At 44.5% G+C, this 19,943-nt stretch overlaps 1 protein-coding gene across 1 annotated transcript; it reads left to right on the top strand.

Annotated features, from left to right (window-relative positions):
- Positions 1 to 1,544: 1,544 nt before the first annotated feature.
- Positions 1,545 to 17,672, top strand: NARS1 (asparaginyl-tRNA synthetase 1). The gene is made up of 15 exons (XM_075138071.1): positions 1,545 to 1,647; positions 2,599 to 2,681; positions 2,904 to 2,969; positions 3,078 to 3,170; positions 3,607 to 3,696; positions 4,914 to 4,992; positions 5,992 to 6,062; positions 6,346 to 6,432; positions 9,466 to 9,687; positions 10,084 to 10,283; positions 10,749 to 10,884; positions 11,919 to 12,032; positions 14,699 to 14,830; positions 15,434 to 15,565; positions 16,171 to 17,672. The coding sequence occupies exons 1-15, from the start codon at positions 1,605 to 1,607 to the stop codon at positions 16,300 to 16,302; spliced, it is 1,680 nt and encodes a 559-aa protein (XP_074994172.1). The 5' UTR covers positions 1,545 to 1,604; the 3' UTR covers positions 16,303 to 17,672.
- The last annotated feature ends 2,271 nt before the right edge of the window (positions 17,673 to 19,943 follow it).

The raw sequence follows: 19,943 nt of genomic DNA, 5'->3' as shown, positions 1-19,943 counted from the left end.
AAACCAAACCCCACCACATGTTGGACTCTAAAACCGTGTGTAATATTAAAATACTAAATAATGTAAATTCAGGTGGGTATATTCCTTTTATTTCTACTGAGACTTACTAAAGACAAACATTTGTCATAGATAATGATTGTTGGGCTTTGACTGGTCATGAAAAGCAAAGCTGCTCTAGCTAAGGTTTGATTGTTTGAAGGGTGACCAAAAAGTTAAGAAAACGTGGATGCGAAGCGAGTTTGAAAGCTAGCAGGCTCTGAGCCTGCTGGAGTGTTCTTCCCCTAAGGAGAAAATGTTCCTGCTGTTAGCACCACAGTAGGCATGGCAGACTTTGTGTTAGAGATTTCTATCAACGGGGCTTTATTCCTTGGACAGGACGACGGGGCATCCGATACAGAGCCAGGAACGCCAGCTTAACTCTGACCACGCTGTCCGAAGTCTCAAACGAGGAGAAGCTGAAAGGAAGGCGTTAAGTTTCTGGGTAAAAAACGGTATTCCTCAAAACAGCCTTTCTTACAACCTCGCTGCGCGGAATGGGCCTGAGCCAGTGGCCCCTCCTTGTGCCGCTCGCTCCTGCCGCTGCCGCTGCCCGAGGAAGGCCCCTTCTGCCCGGGGCGTTCTTGCACCCGCCGCGCTCTGGGGACAGCGCTGGCCCGCTCCTGCCCGCTTCCCCGGTGTGTGGAGGCCCCTCGCTCCTTGCGGGCCGTGTCCCCGGGCCATCGCCGGGGAGTCCAGGAGGTGAACGGGGACGGTATGGAAAAGCAGATGATGAGGTTAAACACAACGTCGAGTTGAAATGGCTGCAGTGGAACGGCTGTAAATTAACACTAAAAATGTTTAGTCTCCGGCCCCTCCGCACGCGCGGTGACGACGCTACCTGAGGAGGAACAGGCATCAGTGACAACGAACGCTCCGCTGCCTTTCAGACAGCGCGGGGGGGCGGGGCCGGGGCGGAGGCAGGCGGGCGAGGGCGGGGCCGGAGGGGTGGGGCCGGGGCGGAGGCAGGCGGGCGAGGGCGGGGCCGGAGGGGCGGGGCCGGGGCGGAGGCAGGCGGGCGAGGGCGGGGCCGGAGGGGTGGGGCCGGGGCGGAGGCAGGCGGGCGAGGGCGGGGCCGGGGGGCGGTGCCGGGGCGGAGGCAGGCGGGCGAGGGCGGGGCCGGAGGGGTGGGGCCGGGGCGGAGGCAGGCGGGCGAGGGCGGGGCCGGCGGGGTGGGGCCGGGGCGGAGGCAGGCGGGCGAGGGCGGGGCCGGGGGGCGGGGCCGGGGCGGAGGCAGGCGGGCGAGGGCCGGGGGCGGTGGGTGCCTCCTCCCCCTCGCACTGCCTCCAGGCACGTGACGGGTCTGACGCGCCCGCATTGCGCAATGGCTGCGTCCTGTGGCGCGTTAGCGCTGTCCGTCACGTACGTGTACTCCGGCGTGACCACGCGCGGGGCGGGGTCCCTTTCCCGCCACGGATCCTCCCCGAGGGCTCGGGCAGGGGCGGTGGCTGCCGCGGGGCGGGGCGGGGCCGGGCGGCTGATGCAAGGCGGCGGCGGGTTGGCTCAGGGCGGCGGAAGCGCGGTGACGACGCTTCCGGCGGTCGGCTGCGGCAGTGCGGGCTGCGGCCATGGCGGGAGAGGTGCTGGGGAGGACGGCGGCGCTCGTCCTGGGTGAGGCCCGGGCGCGGTCGGGCGGTCCCTGCGGCGCCCGGTCTCGGCCGTGCCCCGGCGATGCGGTGCGGTTGGGCCGGGCCCCGGCCCGCGCCCCTCGCCACAGGCAGGAGATGGCGGCAGGCGGGTGCCGGTGCCGGCCGCTCTGGCTGGCGGCCGCAGGGCAGCGTGCTCGCCCCGGGGGCTCCGGGTTTATGGTGGGAAGGAGAGGAGCCCTGGGCGTGACTGGAGGGGTGGCGGCGTGCCTTAGTGAGGCTCGGGAGGTGGCTCGGTTCGGCATAGCGGCAGAGGCGGAGGGTGGCCCGAGCGCCGGCGGGGGAACAGGGGCTCTGTGGCGGCCTTGCGATCGGACGCGGGCCCTGCCTGCCTTGGTCCCCGCAAGCTGGAACCGAACACATCCACGGGAGCGAGAAGGTTCCCGTTTCAGCAGCCGGTCAGTGGAGGGGGGACCCGGGCAGGGAGCGGCAGTGGCGCTCGGGGCTCCGGAGCGCAGGGCATTGGCGAATGTCCAGGCGCTGGCAGAAGGAGGAAGGGTTTTCTGTGCTTTTGGTTTGTGATTCACTTCTGGGCTGTGAGCGAGCTAAACGCTGACCTGAACGCTCTGGCTGTTCTCAATCACTTGTCTCCCTGCTTGCCTAGAAAAAGTTATTTCTGTAAAATGCTGCTTCCTTTTTTGGTTCCTGATGTGCAGCCAGTGACTTTCAAGAGTTCAGTGTCTTGGGAGTCCATAAGACTTTAGCGTAACACACTTACTGCATGGATTGATTTTTAGAATGCAAAATACTAAGCAATTCTTATCCTCTCTGACCACCTGGTTGTTTTTGAAGGTTCCTCGCTGCTGATAACGGTGAAGACTTTATATCCTTGTGTGTGTCCAGTTTCTTTCTGACCATTTCCATTGCTGATAATTTTTTTTTTTGAGTAATTGTCTGTCTGTGTCACGCATTACAGAAGAGCTGTATGTTTCTGAACGAGAGGGCAATGATTCCACTGGTGATGGGACGCAAAAGAAACCATTCAAGACTGTTTTAAAGGTAACTGTGGAAAACACCTGGTGTTTGTTTTGAAGGGTGTGAACTGCGCTTTAGGTCAAGTGATTGGCCTTGTATTCTAAATACAAATTTTATATCAGTTTTTGCAACTCTGACCAGAAGGATCAGAAGTAGGATGTCTGCTTGGTGTCTGCTCGGTCTCTTTAAGGATGACTTTAGTTCACTTGCAGTGCTGTTGATTCTGTTGTTTTCTCCCCCTTTTAGGCTTTGATGACAGCAGGAAAGGAACCGTTTCCTACTATTTATGTGGATTCGCAAAAAGAAAACGAGGTGCCGTAGCATTAGAGCTTCCCTAGTAGAAATGATTTTAATGCTCCTTTGTGTAAAGGCACACAAATGTAATCTCTTCTCTTCTGTTCTCTCCTTGGATGGATTTAGAGATGGGCCATTATTTCAAAGTCACAGATGAAAAATGTCAAAAAACTGTGGCACAGGGAACAAATGAAGAATGAAGCTAAGGAGAAGAAGGAGGTAGGTTGCAGATGATGCCAAGTTGGAGGAAGCATACCACCTTTCTTTTCCAAAAACATTAAACAGCATTGTTGTCAGTCCCACCCCTCCAAAAAAGCTTCAGTTTGTTCTTCTTCTGTGTTGCTGTTTTACACATATGTTATTTACAACTTGCCTTCGTTTAGATTAGGACAAGCAAATGGCTGAAACTGGGTGAGTTTTGAATAATTGTAATTTATTGCCTTTAGACTTTCTGGAAAAAATGTGAAATGCATCTGTGCAATGCATCTTATCCTGGTCTTGAATTAGGGCAGGTTTAGGCCTCAGCAGGGTAACATCAAGGCTTTTTATGACGTCTATGTGTGTAAGTGTACATTATAGTGTCCAGTAATTGCAAAGACTGGGAATGTTACAAAGCCTGGTTACAGCTACTTAATACTTTCTTTTTTTTAACCAGGCAGAAGATCTCTTGAGGAGAGAGAAGAACCTGGAGGAAGCTAAGAAGGTTGTTATCAAGAATGATCCTAGTCTTCCAGAGCCAAAATGTGTGAGTAAGATCCAGTGCGCTTGATCCAAGGCCTGTGTTACAGCGTCTTGTCTGCACAAAGATTGAGTCTGTCTCTGCTTTGTGGCTCTGGCAGCTGTTGAAAGCCACTGTCTTTTTGCTGTCCGTAAACGTAGCTTTGTTTTTCTGGTTATCTGTGTCCTCTAGTATATAGACTTTGGTCTTTCTCATGCATTTGATGGGTATCTGAACTTTCTTAGTTCACATCAGACTTCTCTGTATCGTGTTTGTCTGCTGGTGGAGACCATGTTTCTGTTTGAAAAAGTTCATTAGTTTTGCTTTGTCTGATTATTGTAGTGGTGGAGAGTGAAGAAACAATGCTGGTTAGAGGATGTAACTTAAGTTACCGAGACATGTTCTTATTTGGCTGTTTGTGGAGTCCTGCTGGATCTGGTGATTTGGTGCAGTCCTTCGCTTAGTAAGCAGATACTGCGTATGCTCTGTGATAGGTTTTTGTACGCACCCTGTGTAGAAGCGGTTTCTACGTACCTGCGTAGAAGATGGCTTTGATTGGAGCCCTGCGCTCTCATGGCTGCTCTTTGGGAAAGGGCCAGCCGGGCCCAGCTGTGCTGAAATCGGTCTCCTCTACACCGGTGCACTGTAGCAGTCCTTAACTGCCTGAGGCGTGGTCCGTTTCGAAGGTGCCTGCTGGGTTAATTGTTGTGACTGTAGCAGTGTCAGTACCTCAGCTACGTGCCTATATGTAGGGCCCAGCGGTGCTGTCAGATCCAGGTCCTCTGCTTCTTAGACTGCTATCTGAACTCATCTATGGAATGTCTTTAGAAATTAATCCAGAGTGCGTTCAGAGCGCCAGAAGTCTTTTGGTCTTAAGGTGTGAGCTGTTAGGAGTTTTCACTTCTCCTTTTGGGCAAATGCAAAGTGAGTTTCTTTAAAAGCTATTACAGTCCTTAGTTTCTGCATGGCCAAGTAAGCCTGCTAAATAGAAAGGACTCAAGTCTGGAAGTGCTGTCTGAAGGTACTGCCTGTCCTGGCTACAATCCTCTCTCCTTACTAAACAGCTGTTCAGTATTGACGGCTGTGCTTACACCCTGGGTGGAACTGGGCGTCAAGTGCTGCTGGGAGGAGCCGTTTTGGGGAGGGAGACATCACATACACTTGTGTTCTAAGTAATTGTGGAAAATGCCATCTAAATGGTGAATCATTTCTCTGTTTGATTGCTTTTATTCCCTGTTTTACAGGTAAAGATTGATGCTCTGGAGGCTTACAGAGGCCAGAGAGTGAAGATTTTTGGCTGGATTCACAGATTACGGAGGCAAGGTAAACCACAAGCATTTAGAAGTTACTGAACCTGTGCAGAGAGATGGAACAAATTCAGTAGCCTTCAAAATTTGAACACTTAAAATGAATCAGACAGCACCTATTCTTAAATTTTTGAACCATCAGTTAGATGTCCTCTTAGTTTATCACAGTGGTCACTACGACACTGAAAATTTTGCGTGACGTATAAGCAGATAGACGTTTCTTTCTTGAAATCTTGTGGGATTTTCAGTTTGGAAGCCGATCTTGCAGAATTTCTTCAAAAGACTTGTTTCATGTTTTAAACTGATTCTGCAAACTGAGGAGTTAACTAGCAACTGCTCATAGTGAAATTAGCAAATTGGAATTTTAAAGTTATATGAAGTAGCATAACTTCTTTTAAAATAAGTTTAGCAAGTAATACTTGCTATCAAAATGATTGGTATTCTAGTTAGCAAAGTGACGTCGATCGGGGCATGGAAGTCCACGGCAGAGGTGGTTCTGACTCCACAGGTATTTGTTCAAATTATCACTGAAGTGGTTGTGGATCTGGATATCATGAGCAGTTTCTAGCAAGTTACTTTTGTAATTAGATGCTTATGTGGAGAGGTGGGTGACCAGAGTGACATCACTTTATCCATGTTAGGTGTATCTTGGGCCTGTGCATTCAGCATTTCTGCAAACAGACTTATAGTCCCTCAGGACCAGAGGGACATCTGACGTCACGGCGTGGCAGCACAATGTTGAGCTTGGAGCATGCTTTGCTCGCGATGTCTGTTGAAACTTACTTTAACTTGTTAATACAAAATACAGCTCTGTGAAAGGTTTCTATAACTGTGCTAATGCTTCAGTGTTTACCTGGAGCATCTTTGTCTCTTAAAATGGAAAAATGTGATCACAGTCCTTCTGTAATAATCTGCACATCAGTGATTAATATGTCTTGGGAGTGGGTCTGTTCAAATGGATTGGTGAATAAAGCTGAGGCGCCCTGGGTTTTTTTTCTCTTCTCTTTTTAACTAGGAAAAAATTTGATGTTCATTGTTTTGAGAGATGGCACAGGTTTTCTTCAGTGTGTCCTTTCAGATGAACTGGTAAGTTGTGATGATTTAATTCTGTTCTGTCATTAAATAAGTGAAGTGTTCATACCTCAGCCATCTTTCTTTTATATAGACGATTGGAAGTTCTCCTAAACCTACTGATTAAGTTGTACTATTGTTAAATTGTATCTCCTACCACTAGAGTTCTTTTGTCAATGTGAGAACTATTTAGAAGTGACTATGAGTTAATCTTGTCTGTGACTCCCATAGATGTCGCAGGAAAACTAAAACTAAAAAATTGCCTTAACTATGCCTTTGTCTCTTCTTCTCTCTGTAGTGTCAGTGTTACAACGGGCTAATTCTCTCTACGGAGAGCAGTGTTGCAGTGTATGGTATGCTGAACCTCGTTCCTGAAGGCAAGCAGGTACGGGAGTTAGCGTGTTTGGGTTCTCTTCCTCTTTAACAGTTTATCATTTTCCTGACGGAAGGAGAAGCGGAGGTGGAAATAATTATTAGATGATTTTGGTAGAAGTTTGGTTTAGAGAAAAGAACAAATGTCCCAGAACTGCTGCTGTCACCCACAGTTCAGCGTGAACTATGTGACGGTTCTGCTTTTGCCTGAAGCAATTTTCCACTGATATGTCCCATAGATATTTCCTAGAATATAACAGTGGAAGATTATCTTAAATAAATGACTTAGCTTTATTTTCCCTAACAAGAGTTTTGTTCAGTTTTTATTTTGTGAGGCTAAGAATTTGGGATTAGCTCTCTTCTTTTACTGAGATGGATTTATAGGCTCTTCACCGTGTTGTGTTTGTCCTCCAACACTTGACAGCTGTATGAACTAGGCAGTTTACTGTAACCTGTTTTACAAAACTTTGTTTACGATGGTGGTCTCAGATTGGGGACTGGGCAGGTGTGATTTTAGGTCTCAAAATATGATGCTGCTTATGCCTTGTGCCTTTCTCATTCCAGTCTAGATCTACAAACTGTTACTGTTTGGAAAATTGTTTGAATCTGGAGTTAGGGCTAAAGCCATGTTAAGCAGCTGTGCGTGAAGGATGGCCCATAAAAAGGATTCCAACTAAAGGCAGGAGAGAAGCTTTTAGGAACCGTTATCTGTGACAGCAACTCAATGCACTCATCAGGACATGCAGGCCTATATCAGGATATTTACTGAAAATTATTGTAAGACTTCTGTCTTAGTTACTAAGAGGTGACTGAGAGACAAAAATAATTTGTCTCTGTGTTGCAAAACTTAACTTGTGATGCAGAAACAGCAAGCAAGCTCAGGCCACATTTGTTCTATTAAATCTTAAGTCATCCTTTTAAGACATGAGCTCCTGATAGCTGCTTATAGTAACGTTCTTTTTTTCTGAAAGAGAAAGCAAAGCAGTAATGTTGAGATTCAGAGGACAGATGTACGTTTGATCTTGCTAGTCTGTAAGCTTACGTCTTCCTTTAGGTATATATTCAAAATTGTCATCCACTCTTGCACTGAGAGTTGTTTGTTCTTTTATGTGGATTGGCAATCTGTATTCTCCTGTCTGCTCTCTTGAGTAAGTATACTAACTCTAGAAAGATAACAGGGAGAAGAAACATGTCTGAAAAAAAGAATCACGCTTTGGAGTGTTATATTGCTTCAAACAATGTTTCCAAGATGTATTAGACAATATTTGAGCAAAGTAGTCCCTCACTGTGGCTGCCTGTAGTGTGTAAAATAAGGTCAAAGCGTTAACCTTTTGTGGTGCTTTGTAGATAATTCAATTTTCTTGTAAGCCATATACTGTTGGCCATTACTAGCATGTTTTGCAAATGAAATTTGGATGGGCTTAATTGTTCTAGTTGTCCCTGCTACTCGGGTCCTACCCCAAGAGATCGACCTGAGGTTAGAGAGCCAAGCTCAGTTAAACGTGAATCCACTCCCTGTTGTGTTTGCTGATCAGAAGTTAGCAAGATTTCCTTTCCTTCATAGCTTACACTACTGGGACTTCTAAAAATAAATGCAGCCAAACAGGGATCACTTTTTTTTTTAAACAACTTCATGCAATTTGGTAATCATAAGTAACTCGTAGTATGTTACTGCTTATAATGTTTCGGACATTGAAAACACTTAATGTTTTCATGTCTCGTCACAACGATACAATGCTTTTAGTGAACAGAACCACCAGATTTGTAAAAATCTGTTGATTAGACTTTGAAAATGTGCATTTATACCCTGAAAATACTGTGAATGAAAAAAATACCATTTTAGGGGACAGAAGCCTACTGTGACCCACACGGGGGAGCTGGTGAGACCAGAAATGAAGAGGTCTGTTCTGTATAGCCTGGGCAGCTGGACAGGGCTGAGCCCTGGCGCGGAGACCTCTGCTTGCCCTGTGGCAGCAAATAGGACAGGGGAGATAGCCAGCATGAAACTTGCTATTTTCATATGGTGGTGAGATGCTACCTAGTGTAGAAAGATTGCTTTAGTGTCTCTGACAGACAAACTCAAAAGTACCCATAGTGAGCTAGTTCTTCCTCTGTCATGATCTAAGCAACTTTTTTCAACTTTTTTGAAGTTTGCCATCCAGTAGGAGAATGTGGCTCAAATAGTACAAAGAACAAAATACCTTGAATGTCGTACTGCAGTCTTGGGTCTGCATTTTCTTCTAATAGATGGGAGCACTCTTCACTCTGTGTGTGTGTGGTGGTCTTAAGGCATATGGGAAGGTTCTTTGTGCCAATGTGTTGTGTTTTAGCACCATACAAACTACTACGAAGAAAATTAACTCTATCCTAGCCAAAACTAAAACACAGTGTAAGTTACCACAGAATGGTTTTGGTTGGGAGGAACCTCTGAAGGTCATCTGGTCCACCCTGTTCTTGAGGAAGATGTAATGTGAGGTCAGGCTGCCAAGGGTCTTACCCAAATGTGAACATCTCCAAGGATGGAGACTGCAGTCTGGCTTGGTCTATGCTCTAGCATTTCAGCACCCTGGGAAGAATTGTTTTCTTTATAGCCCGTTGAAATCTCCCTTGCTGCAACTTGAGATGTTTGTTCTTTTGCTGGACACATCCAAGAGAGTCTGGCTCCATCTTCTCTGTAAGCACCCATTAAATAGTTGAAGGTAGTAAGTAGTTTCTCCCTGCTTAGCTTTCTGTTCTTCCAGCTGAATAAACCCAGCTGTCTGTGATACATTCAGTTTAAGTATAATATATCTGGAAGCTTCTAATTATCTACCTGTAGTACTCAGTCCCATTCACGTTAAGTCTGGGGAACTCATAGTGGTTTACAAATGGCACTTCCAAGCGTGGTATGACTGAGTTACAAAGCAGTCACTTTGAAAATACTGCAATTAGGATTTTAGTATCTTTTGTTTAAACTGGGTTAATATCTCTGCTATGATGCCAGATGGTGACATCCAAGGGGCGAAAAGTGGACTTCTGAAATTTTTATGTCTCTTCAAATTGGCAGGCTCCAGGAGGCCACGAGCTGAACTGTGATTACTGGGAGCTTATTGGTCTGGCCCCAGCAGGAGGAGCTGATAATCTACTCAATGAGGATTCAGAGGTTGATGTGCAACTTAACAACAGGCACATGATGATTCGAGGCGAGAATATGTCCAAAATCTTCAAGGTGCGCTCCATGGTAGTACAGGCCTTCAGGGATCATTTCTTTGCCAATGGATATTATGAAGTAAGTATATTTTTCTGTGTCAGCAAATGACTGTTTTAATGTCCTGACTTCAAGGTTATCTTTTTCCTGGAAAAACTGTGTAGACTTTCTAACTAACCTGAAAGGGGCAAAAGAAAAGCTGTTTATTAGGAAACTATTATTTGATCGCTTTCATAGACATAGATCTCAAAGGTGTGTAGACGCTTCTGACGTTACAGGGTGATTCACAAACAGCTTGCATACCTCTCGTTAGGGTGCTGAAGGATATCAGACTGAAGTACTTGTATGCGTGCATACAAAAGCTTTGTATTTGTAGATGGTGTTCTGGAAGAGTGTGTCTTGCATTACTGCTCTTATGTGTCGTCATCATTGTCCTTAATTCTTCACTTAAGAAATGACAGTCTTGTTCTTTAACAGGTCACACCACCAACTTTAGTCCAGACGCAGGTGGAAGGCGGCTCAACCCTATTCAAACTGGATTATTTTGGTGAAGAGGCATACTTAACACAATCGTCCCAGCTCTATCTGGAGACCTGCATTCCAGCGTTAGGAGATGTTTTCTGTATTGCTCAGTCGTACAGAGCTGAGCAGTCCAGGACCCGCAGACACTTGGCAGAGTATGGAGAGAGTATATGTCTTTGTTATTTATGTATAAGTGAATCTATAAAGCAGGGGAGTAGCAGGCAGTTGGATGACGTAACGTACAGTGAGCAGACAGCATAATATAATGTGGAAGGACTGATCAAAAGTATTTGGGAGTAATACCTTGTCTTGGTCAATGTCCAGCTAGTCATAATACATTGACATTTGGTGAAGGAAGATCTGGGCAAAACAGAGCTGATGCATTTTTAGGAAGCTTTGTGTTTTTAGAAAATCAAGTTCATACTGTTATCTTCCTTATTTTTTCTTTTTTTTTTTTATGACTTTATTTCCTTTACAGTGTAGAAGTGGGAGAAATTAAAAAGGGGACAAAAGTGTGTGTTCTTGGGTTGTGGGGTTTTTTTTCCTCATGAGGATTTTTTTCATGGCTAAAGATTTGTTGCTTTTGTATGGTTTTGTAATGGCATGACTTTGTGTTTCAGATACACTCACATTGAAGCTGAATGTCCTTTTATAAGTTTTGAGGATTTATTGGACCGTCTGGAGAGCTTGGTTTGTGATGTAGTAGACAGAGTCTTGAAATCACCTGCATCGAGCTTACTGTATGACCTAAACCCGGTAGGCAGCAATGTGGAACAGTCATGAATAGCCAAGAAAATAAGATCTTTAGCCTTTCCTGAGCAGCATGTTCATCTGGGGAAGGCAGGGCATGGCAGTGAGCTCTGCTTGCTTGCTGTTATTAATAAGAAAATTATTAAGTAACATCAAAAGAATGAAAATGCTGCAAGGCTGGAAATTACTCTTCCAGAAGCAGGGGACTGTGGGGAAAGGAGTTCCCTGCTAGCAAGTTCCAGGAGCCAGCAATGTGCTGGGATTTATTGCAATGTGTACTGTACCAGTGGAATAAAAACCTCTATCCCAGAGCTCGTAATATTGATCGGCTGGTACTTGCAGATTGAGCACAAGGGAGCAATGAAACAACTGGTGTTTTACTTTGTACCTTGGAACGTGGAGCTCTGTAAAGCTATTTTCATTTGTTAGAGACCCTTTGTCTTCTGTTGCCTTTGCAAAGAAGATGGCTTTAAGAGACTGCTAACCTTATCTCCATCACTAGCTTTACTCTCAGAGCCCATACGAACTCAGTCATCCCTGTTATTTTGAACTGTTTTCCTGATAAAAACTGGGAGGTTCAGTTTTGGGCTGAGACAGGGGTCAGGAGGTAGGAAATAGCAGCAGCACAACCTACCTCTCAAAGGCAGGTTCTGAAGCTGTTCTGTGCACAGGGAAGCAAAAATGTTCTTTTTGTGGCCTTGCACATGGAACCTCTGCTGATGGCTCAGTTTGAAACACCTACATGTGCAATGAATTCATAGAGAAGAGGAAGCAGCTTTGAAAATACTTTCTCTCTTCTCTCTCCTGCAATCTTTTTCAGCATCTGTTCTGTGAGCTTTACTGGGCTTGGAAGATGGCTGTGTTTGGTTCTAGCTTTTCAGTACTGAGCTTTATCTTTTTTTTTTTTAAAGCAATAATTTGTCGATGTATGAGTTGGAAAGAGTAACGTGTATGCTTCAAGTCTGGAAGTGGACTTGCTGAGAAAAGTATTCTTTAAAAATGGTACTCTTCCAACTGTCTCTGTCTGCTTTTATTTACAGGGCTTCAAGCCGCCTAAACGTCCTTTCCGACGAATGAACTATACTGAAGCCATTGAGTGGTTAAAGGAACATGATGTGAAGAAGGAAGATGGCACTTACTATGAGTTTGGGGAAGTAAGTCTTTCTTAGGCTCTTTAGGAATCAAAACCAAACAAAATCCCATGGCCCCGCACTAAGGGCGTGTAAGTCCCTTGAAGAACAGTGTGTTTGGACCATGATGCTATTGGGCTTACTCTTGCTGTGTGAATCTGTTTTGTTTGGTTTGGAATGATATCAATAAGGAGTGAAATTCTAGTCCCGTTTAAGTTAAAGGGAGTTTTGCTATAAACTTCAGTGAGGCCTGGGTTTTTGTCTGAACTGTGCTGGGAGGTGTAATGATGTCGTATTGGGGAATGCAAGTGTGGGTTGGGTTTTCACATAATGTCTTTGAACATTGCAATCAAAATCTGTGTTGTCATCTGTCCATCTGTTCCCTGTCTCGCTCTTCTCCAACATGTAAGACAAAATTATTTGAAGGAGCTCAGGAGGACTTGGTGGTGTAGCCATAGTCATCGAAAGATTTAAGAGAAGTGAGATTTTTAGAAGGAGATCATATAATTTTTTAACTTCAAAGTCTACACAACATGTTCTGAGGGAACCTTGGCAGCTCAAAATCAGATGTGTTGGGTTTTTTGCTGTTACTGTTTTTCCCATCTGTATCAAAGATGATAGAGATGAAGGGAGGGAAAAGCCTTCAAACTGCACTTAAGGTTCCAGAGGGAAATAAGGATTCTTACCTCCTCTCCCCCATTGCGGGCTGACACAAGGCCTATGTTCCTTGCACTTTCCTTGCTGTGCATGCTATAGTTGGCTCCTTTCTGCCCCCCCTTCCACAGCAGTCAGTGCTGTAGCAGTGTTCAGTTGGATGAAAACAAGTAACAGGTGTGGCTGTTTTTTCCTTTTAAAGAAAAAATCTAACCTTCTGACTTTAACTCAGAATCTAAGAAAAGTGTGATACCATCGGCTGAATAAAAGTTCAAATTAAACCTTTCAGGGATAGGCAGAGTTTTTTGACTAAACAAAGTGTGTTCGTTTAACAAGCCATGATCACATCATCACTGAAGTTCCCTGTCTCTCAGAGTAACTGTGGTGTCATCCTTCACTATTCCCCAGTTTTTAAACAATTGTAGAGTCATAGAATGGTTTGGCTTGGAAGGAACCTTAAAGATCATCTAGTTCCAACCCCCTGCCATGGGCAGGGACACCTTCCACTAGGCCACATTGCTCGAAGCCCCGTCCAACCTGGCCTTGAACACTTCCAGTTGTGGGGCATCCACAACTTCTCTGGGCAACCTGTTCCAGTGCCTCACCACCCTCATCATGAAGAATTTCTTCCTTATATCTAATCTAAATCTCCCCTCTTTCAGTTTAAAGCCATTACTCCTTGTCCTGTTGCTACATGCCCTTGTAGAAAGTCCCTCTCCAGCTTTCTTGTAGGCCCCCTTCAGGTACTGGAAGGCTGCTCTAACGTCTCCCCGGAGCTGTCTCTCTTCCAGGCTGAACAACCCCAACTCTCTCAGCCTGTCTTCATAGGAGAGGTGCTCCAGCCATCTGATCGTCTTTGTGGCCCTCCTCTGGACTCGCTCCAACAGGTCCATGCCCTTCTTATGTTGGGGGCCCCAGAGCTGGATGCAGTACTCCAGGTGGGGTGTCACGAGAGCAGAGTAGAGGGGGAGAATCACCTCCCTCGACCTGCTGGCCACGCTTCTTTTGACACAGCCCAGGATATCGTTGGCTTCCTGGGCTGCAAGCGCACATCAACTGATACCCCCAAGTCCTTCTCCTCAGGCCTGCTCTCAATCCATTCTCTGCCCAGCCCGTATTTGTGCTTGGGATTGCCCCGACCCATGTGCAGGACCTTGCACTTGGCCTTGTTGAACTTAGAGGTTCGCATGGGCCCACCTCTCAAGCCTGTCAAGATCCCTCTGGATGGCTTCCCTTCCCTCCAGCGTGTCGACTGCACCACACAGCTTGGTGTTGTCGGCAAACTTGCTGAGGGTGCACTCAATCCCATTGTCCGTGTCACCGACAAAGATGTTAAACAGTGCTAGTCCCAATATCGATCCCTGAGGAACGCCACTCGTCACTGGTCTCCACTTGGACATCGAGCCGTTGACCACAACTCTTTGCGTGCGACCATCCAGCCAATTCCTTATCCACTGTGTGGTCCATCTGTCAAATCCATGTCTCTCCGATTTAGAGACAAGGATGTTGTGCGGGACAGTGTCAAATGCTTTGCACAAGTCCTGGTAGATGACGTCAGTTGCTCTTCCCTTATCCACCAACTCTGTAACCCCATTGTAGAAGGCCACCAAATTTGTCAGGCATGATTTGCCCTCAGTGAAGCCATGTTGGCTGTCACCAATCACTTCCTTATTTTCCATGTGCCTTAGCATAGTTTCCAGGAGGATTTGCTCCATGATCTTGCCAGGCACAGAGGTCAGACTGTGAGACTGACTGGCTTGTAGTTCCCCAGGTCTTCCTTTTTTCCCTTTTTAAAAATGGAAGGCTTGGATTTTAATTGAACAGATTCCCCCCCCCCCCCCCCCAACAAATATGTTTTTATATATAAATATAGTTTCTTCTAAGATAAGTTTGTTCTAAAAATTTAGATAAGTTAGGACAAATGTGTGGATACATGTGGTCTGAAAGTGTCTTTGTTTCATGCCTGATACATGTGGAACTCAAGGTATTGGAGTGGTTTTGGTTTTAAATATTAACAAAGCCTTCTTTAACCTTAGGATATTCCTGAAGCTCCTGAGAGATTGATGACAGACACCATTAATGAGCCAATCTTGTTGTGCCGATTTCCTGCAGAGATAAAGTCTTTCTATATGCAGCGCTGTCATGACGATTCCAGGCTTACTGAATCTGTAAGTTGGTATCTTACGTAGTGTTGCACGCGTCTAAATAGAGTGGGGAGTGTCAGTGTGAGTGAGCATAAAATGAATAAGTTCTCCAGGAAAATCTTGGCGATTTCTTACCAGGTTTTGTTTTGGTGTCTCTTGGCATGGCTTGTTTAACCTATAGAAACAACTGTGAAGTGCTAATCAAATGTCGGTAGATCACAGTGAGCATGCTCTTCCCTGACCTCAGGTAAGTGCTAGTCTAATGACGATACTTCTGTGACCTCTTGGAGGCTGTATTGTCTGAACGCTAGCTGTCTGGCAGCCAGGAAGAGTCGGGGTTGCTGGGAATGCTGCTGGGTTTGTGGTTTGGGGGAGTTTTTTGTTTGTTTTTTTTTTACAGTTCAGCGTGGCCAAGAGTATTAGAGATTAAGTTAGAGCATCTAGTCAGTTGGTTTATTCCATCTATAAATTGGGTCTGGAAGGAATTGCCTTCCTTCCTGTCGTGGAGAATTAAAATTGCATGGTAAAATGTGTTATGGAAATACAGTTTTAAGTTTGGGCTATTTTTCCTCCCCCTCCTGCAGACAGCTTAATTGTAATAGTTTGATCTCATGTTGTGTGTTGTAGGTTGATGTGTTGATGCCCAATGTTGGTGAAATTGTTGGAGGCTCTATGCGTATCTGGGACAGTGAGGAGCTACTCGAAGGCTATAAGAGAGAGGGCATTGATCCCACGCCGTACTACTGGTATACTGATCAGGTTTGTAAAACAGATTAGATGTGCTGCTTGTCAGATGGGATATTTGATTTTTTTTTTAAACTGCTCTTAAAATGATGCAGTCTAAATTGGAAACATGTTTTTGGTGGCCCAAAGTAGATAGTCGTTTAACCATTGGCAAAATGCAATGGGTAACAGTTTCCATTCTGTTAAAACTGCTGTTGTTTGCTGCAGTTGCATGCTGCCCTTACCAGCTCACCTTCATTAGACTGGTCTGTGTGGATGTATTCCTCTCTTAATGTCTTCTGCAATGTTTGTGAAGCCCTTGTTGTGAGATAGAGAGGTTGATCTTTACAGTCTTGAATGGCTAAGCTCTAGCTAGTGTAAGGGGAGGAGAAAAGGAGGCAATTAAAAAGGCATCGTTAAGACTTTCTTTTCACCTTCCTTTTTCCTCTTCTAGTCCTTACACTGGAAACGCAGGACAAGTAAGCAAAAATATCTTGCCTGAAAAGAGCATAGTCCATTTTCCTCATCATTCAGAAAATAATCTTGGAAGGGTTTGGGGTTTTTTTTGGTGGTATTACTGCAATTATAATATAAATAACAAGAAAATGTTTAATATCTACTCTCTGATCTTAATTTCACAGAGAAAATATGGTACGTGCCCTCATGGTGGATATGGTTTGGGATTAGAACGGTTCCTAACCTGGATTCTGAATAGACACCATATCCGAGATGTCTGTCTCTATCCACGCTTTGTCCAGCGCTGTAAACCTTAGCTATCCTTGTGATAAACTCCTAGAAAATTAAGCAACTGATGCTTGGAAAAGAACGATACCCTCTGCTATACTACAGCCTGTCTGAGAACAAGAATTACTGCAACCTGTTGCTAATACAAATATTAAGTTAGGGTGTGAAAAGGAAAACAAACAAAACCCTTTTTTAAAGGAAAATGCTCCTAATTAACTGGAAGAAGCCTTAGAAAAAAATGTTAGATGCATTTATGCTCTCAAGTCAACATAAAACAAAGATCCTGATAAGCTGTCATTTAAAAAACAAGATATGCTTCTGCTTTTAATTTCTGTGACTTAAAAGAAATATGTTGGGCATTTGATTTTTTTTTAATTTAATTTGCTTTGATTTTAATCTGTTTTCTCTTGTGGTTTCTTGTTGGAGAAATCAGGAGTTCAAGCTCTTTCCAATTCCAAATTTCCAGTTTCCAAATACTGACCTCTGAGAATGGTATGAAGAGACATCATCTAAAGAGCTCAACAAAGTATAAAAATGGGAATAATTAATTAAGCGCTGCACATTTTAGCTCCTACAGTTTTTAATGGAAGTTCTGTTTGAGTTTATTCAGTAATAAGGTATGTAGTATTGAGCACAAAATCCCACTGCAAGAGGCGTGGGTGGTTTTTTTCCCCCAGGTTATTTATTGGTTAGAAATGGTGAGGCTGATGGTGAGGTACGCTTTGCTACTTTTTCCTGATACCTGTGGATGAAGTGCTATCGTGGGTCCATGCGCACCCGACCTATGCTGCACTGCAGTAGGAGGGGACATGTTGTCAGAGCACTGTCTGCCAGCTCGTGGACACTGGGGTGTCTGTGGTGCCTTCCAAATTCAGATTCTGCCATCTGTTTCAAACCAGAAATGACTGATTGAAGACCCAAAGAAACTGGTAACTTTGAAATACACTTGGATTTCAGCATTGTATGCTGACTGAATTGCTGTCCTCTCTAGACGAACTGTAGTTCAGGCAGGGCTTTCCCACGTCGTGCTAAAGCATGTTTTCATAGTAGAGCGGTTCTGTGTTTCCTAGCTGGCTCCGTGTTCTCTTGTGCTACTGCATCTGAGCAGATTCTCTGGCTGTAATCAAGTTATCAAGTAGGATTAATTAAATATTTAATGTGTTGAGTCATCTGTATGCTTTTTAGTCATAAATAAAGCAATTCCTTTTACTAGAGAGAAAAAAAATGGGTAGGTGCATCATTTGCTCTCTGCACTGAGACTTGATCTAGATTTGCCGTTCATAGAATTGTTGAGCTGTGCAATATCCATATTTTTTAATAAATGACTGGTTTTCTTCATCTTGCATGTTACATATATAAACTGGTCTAAATCAGCAACCAATAAATTATGGCAACATAAGTTGGCGTGCAAAACAGTAGTTCTTGACCTGTAATGTCTTCCTTTCCTTTCGCTTAGTCTTTATAGCTTACTTGCTTAATATAGCCTTAATATAGCTTAATATCTATGTGGGCAAAAGCACAGGAAAAGTGAATTTTCAAGTGCAGTAAACACATATTCCAAAACATGGAACTAGCTTTTTTCTTTTTAAATGAAATCCCCATTAATTAACTTACAGGCATGAATTTTTCTACCAGTTACCCAGTTGAAACATCCTAGAGAGAATAAATGAGAAATGTGGTGCTGACTAATTGGTTGCCAAGGCAGCAGCTCCAGGGGGAGCGGGCCGTGACTTTTGCTGCTTGTAGCTGTGACTGCCCAAAGTGAGGCCAGGTTTGTAAGCAGAGTTAAGATCTCCCTCGCCAACTGATAGAGTTGGAACAAGTGAGGTTATTTCCAGAGCTCTTAAACATCTGGATTTAATGTCTTGGGGTTTGTTGGGGACTGCTGTGGCATGGCTGTGTGACCTGAGGGGTGCCCCTTTGCAGCAGGGGAGTTGAGTAGAGGCTGCATGAGGATGAACGAAAGATGCTCGAAGAAATGAGCATTGCTAGGATGGTTTTCTTTCACCCTTTTCACCTATTTTCCCAGTCCTTTTGTAGCCACAATAGAAGAAAATCTTGTACAGTAACATGCCTCAGCTCGCTCTCACATTTGTCCTACTCTGGTTTTGATGGGTTGTTCTTCGTCTGAATGCAGAACATAAGACTCTCTTAAATATCTGCAAAAGTAGAGTCAGTTGTAAATTTCCTGCAGTTTGGGGTATTGTTGCATATGTGTTAAGTACATAAACTAGAGGAAGAGGAGAAAAATTAACAAGCTTGACTGCAACAAAATGCTAGCAATTTCTTACTTCTAAACTTGCATGCTTGACAGCTTACTAACAGTGAGCTACAGGAAAAATCCCCCCAGTCCAAAGTTGAACATGCTACCAAGCAGTAATCCTAGCCCTTGGGGTTTTGTTTTTGTGGGATTTTTTTGTTGTTGGTGGTGGGTGGGTGGGAGGGGAGAGGAGCTCAAGAGGCTTCTATAATTCAGAATATTTAGGTGTTTATGAGCATATAAAGACTTTTTATAAAAAAATTTCCTTCAAGTGCCTGAAGTGATGGGAAGAGAGGAGAAAGCTATACTAGAATCAAGGGATAAGATACTACTAGAAAAACATCACTTGTTGGCAATCAGTTTTCTGTCCTGAAAACTGGCAGGGCTGAGCTGCTTTGTAAAGGTTAAAAGCCTCCATATCAGGGGAGCTACTAGAGGAAGGTCTGAGGACTTAAGAGGTGCTCCTGGAAGAGGCAGATCAGATAAAGAGCTTAAAAGGTGACTAGGATGAAAGATGCTGTCGAACGGAGACTGCTGTGCAGTTCCATAATCTGCTCGTGGAGCAGAGGTGGTGCTGTGCAAATCACCTGCACGGGAAAGACCCCTGAATTAAGCAAAAGCCTGTGCAAATCTACTGGTGGAGTAACAAGGAGAAATTCCTTAGGCAGCTGCTGAAACCTAACTGACAGGAACGTGATAATGTTGAAATGCTGCTTCAAAACAAACCTTCACTATGTTAAATAGGATTGGTGTAGTTCCTGATTTATCATCGAAGCTCAATTCAGGTTTTTGATCATTAAGAAAAAAAATTACTTCTAGAGATTGAAAAATGATAAATGTAGCTTGGTTTTATTTCTGTGTCCTGTCAGTTGTGGTTTTGTATGGTGTCTTATTTCTTTTTTTCTTGTGTTCTTACAAAATTTGCTGAGTTTGATTTTGTCTCCAGTGATTTAAAACTTATGATGACCCTGGGTGTTTCTGGCAGCTATCCAGAAAGCTAGTTTCGAAGCTCTCTGTCAGTAAAGCTTTTTGATTGTAAGTTCTTATTCAGGGCTGATGTAATCACGTTTGCTGCTTCACATGTTCTTTGGGCTAGCAGTGTTCCCAGGTCCTTCATTTAAGTCCTCCTTAATAATACAAGTACTTCGTATATGTGGGCAATACTGGTCAGATACTGGGGGAAGCGAAGCAGCTAGTTGGTCTCACGGGCTGTTAGGACTCCAGGGACTAGAGGGAGCAGCAGTTTCCTCTGGGCTCCATCACAAATTCCTGCGCAGCTTACATCCGTTGCAAATTGTGGCTGTTAATAACAGCTCTCAGAAGGGCACTGCAGCTGCTTGGAATACAAGAATGCTTGGTTTTATTTTTATTAGAAAGGGTAAACAAACCTGCAAAGGAGGAGAAAACGTG

The sequence above is a fragment of the Calonectris borealis genome, chromosome Z (genome assembly GCF_964195595.1).
Source record: "Calonectris borealis chromosome Z, bCalBor7.hap1.2, whole genome shotgun sequence".
In the NCBI taxonomy this organism is placed as follows: domain Eukaryota; kingdom Metazoa; phylum Chordata; class Aves; order Procellariiformes; family Procellariidae; genus Calonectris; species Calonectris borealis.
The sequence above is the reverse complement of the archived record's forward strand: the minus strand, read 5'-3'. Positions and strand labels throughout refer to the sequence as shown.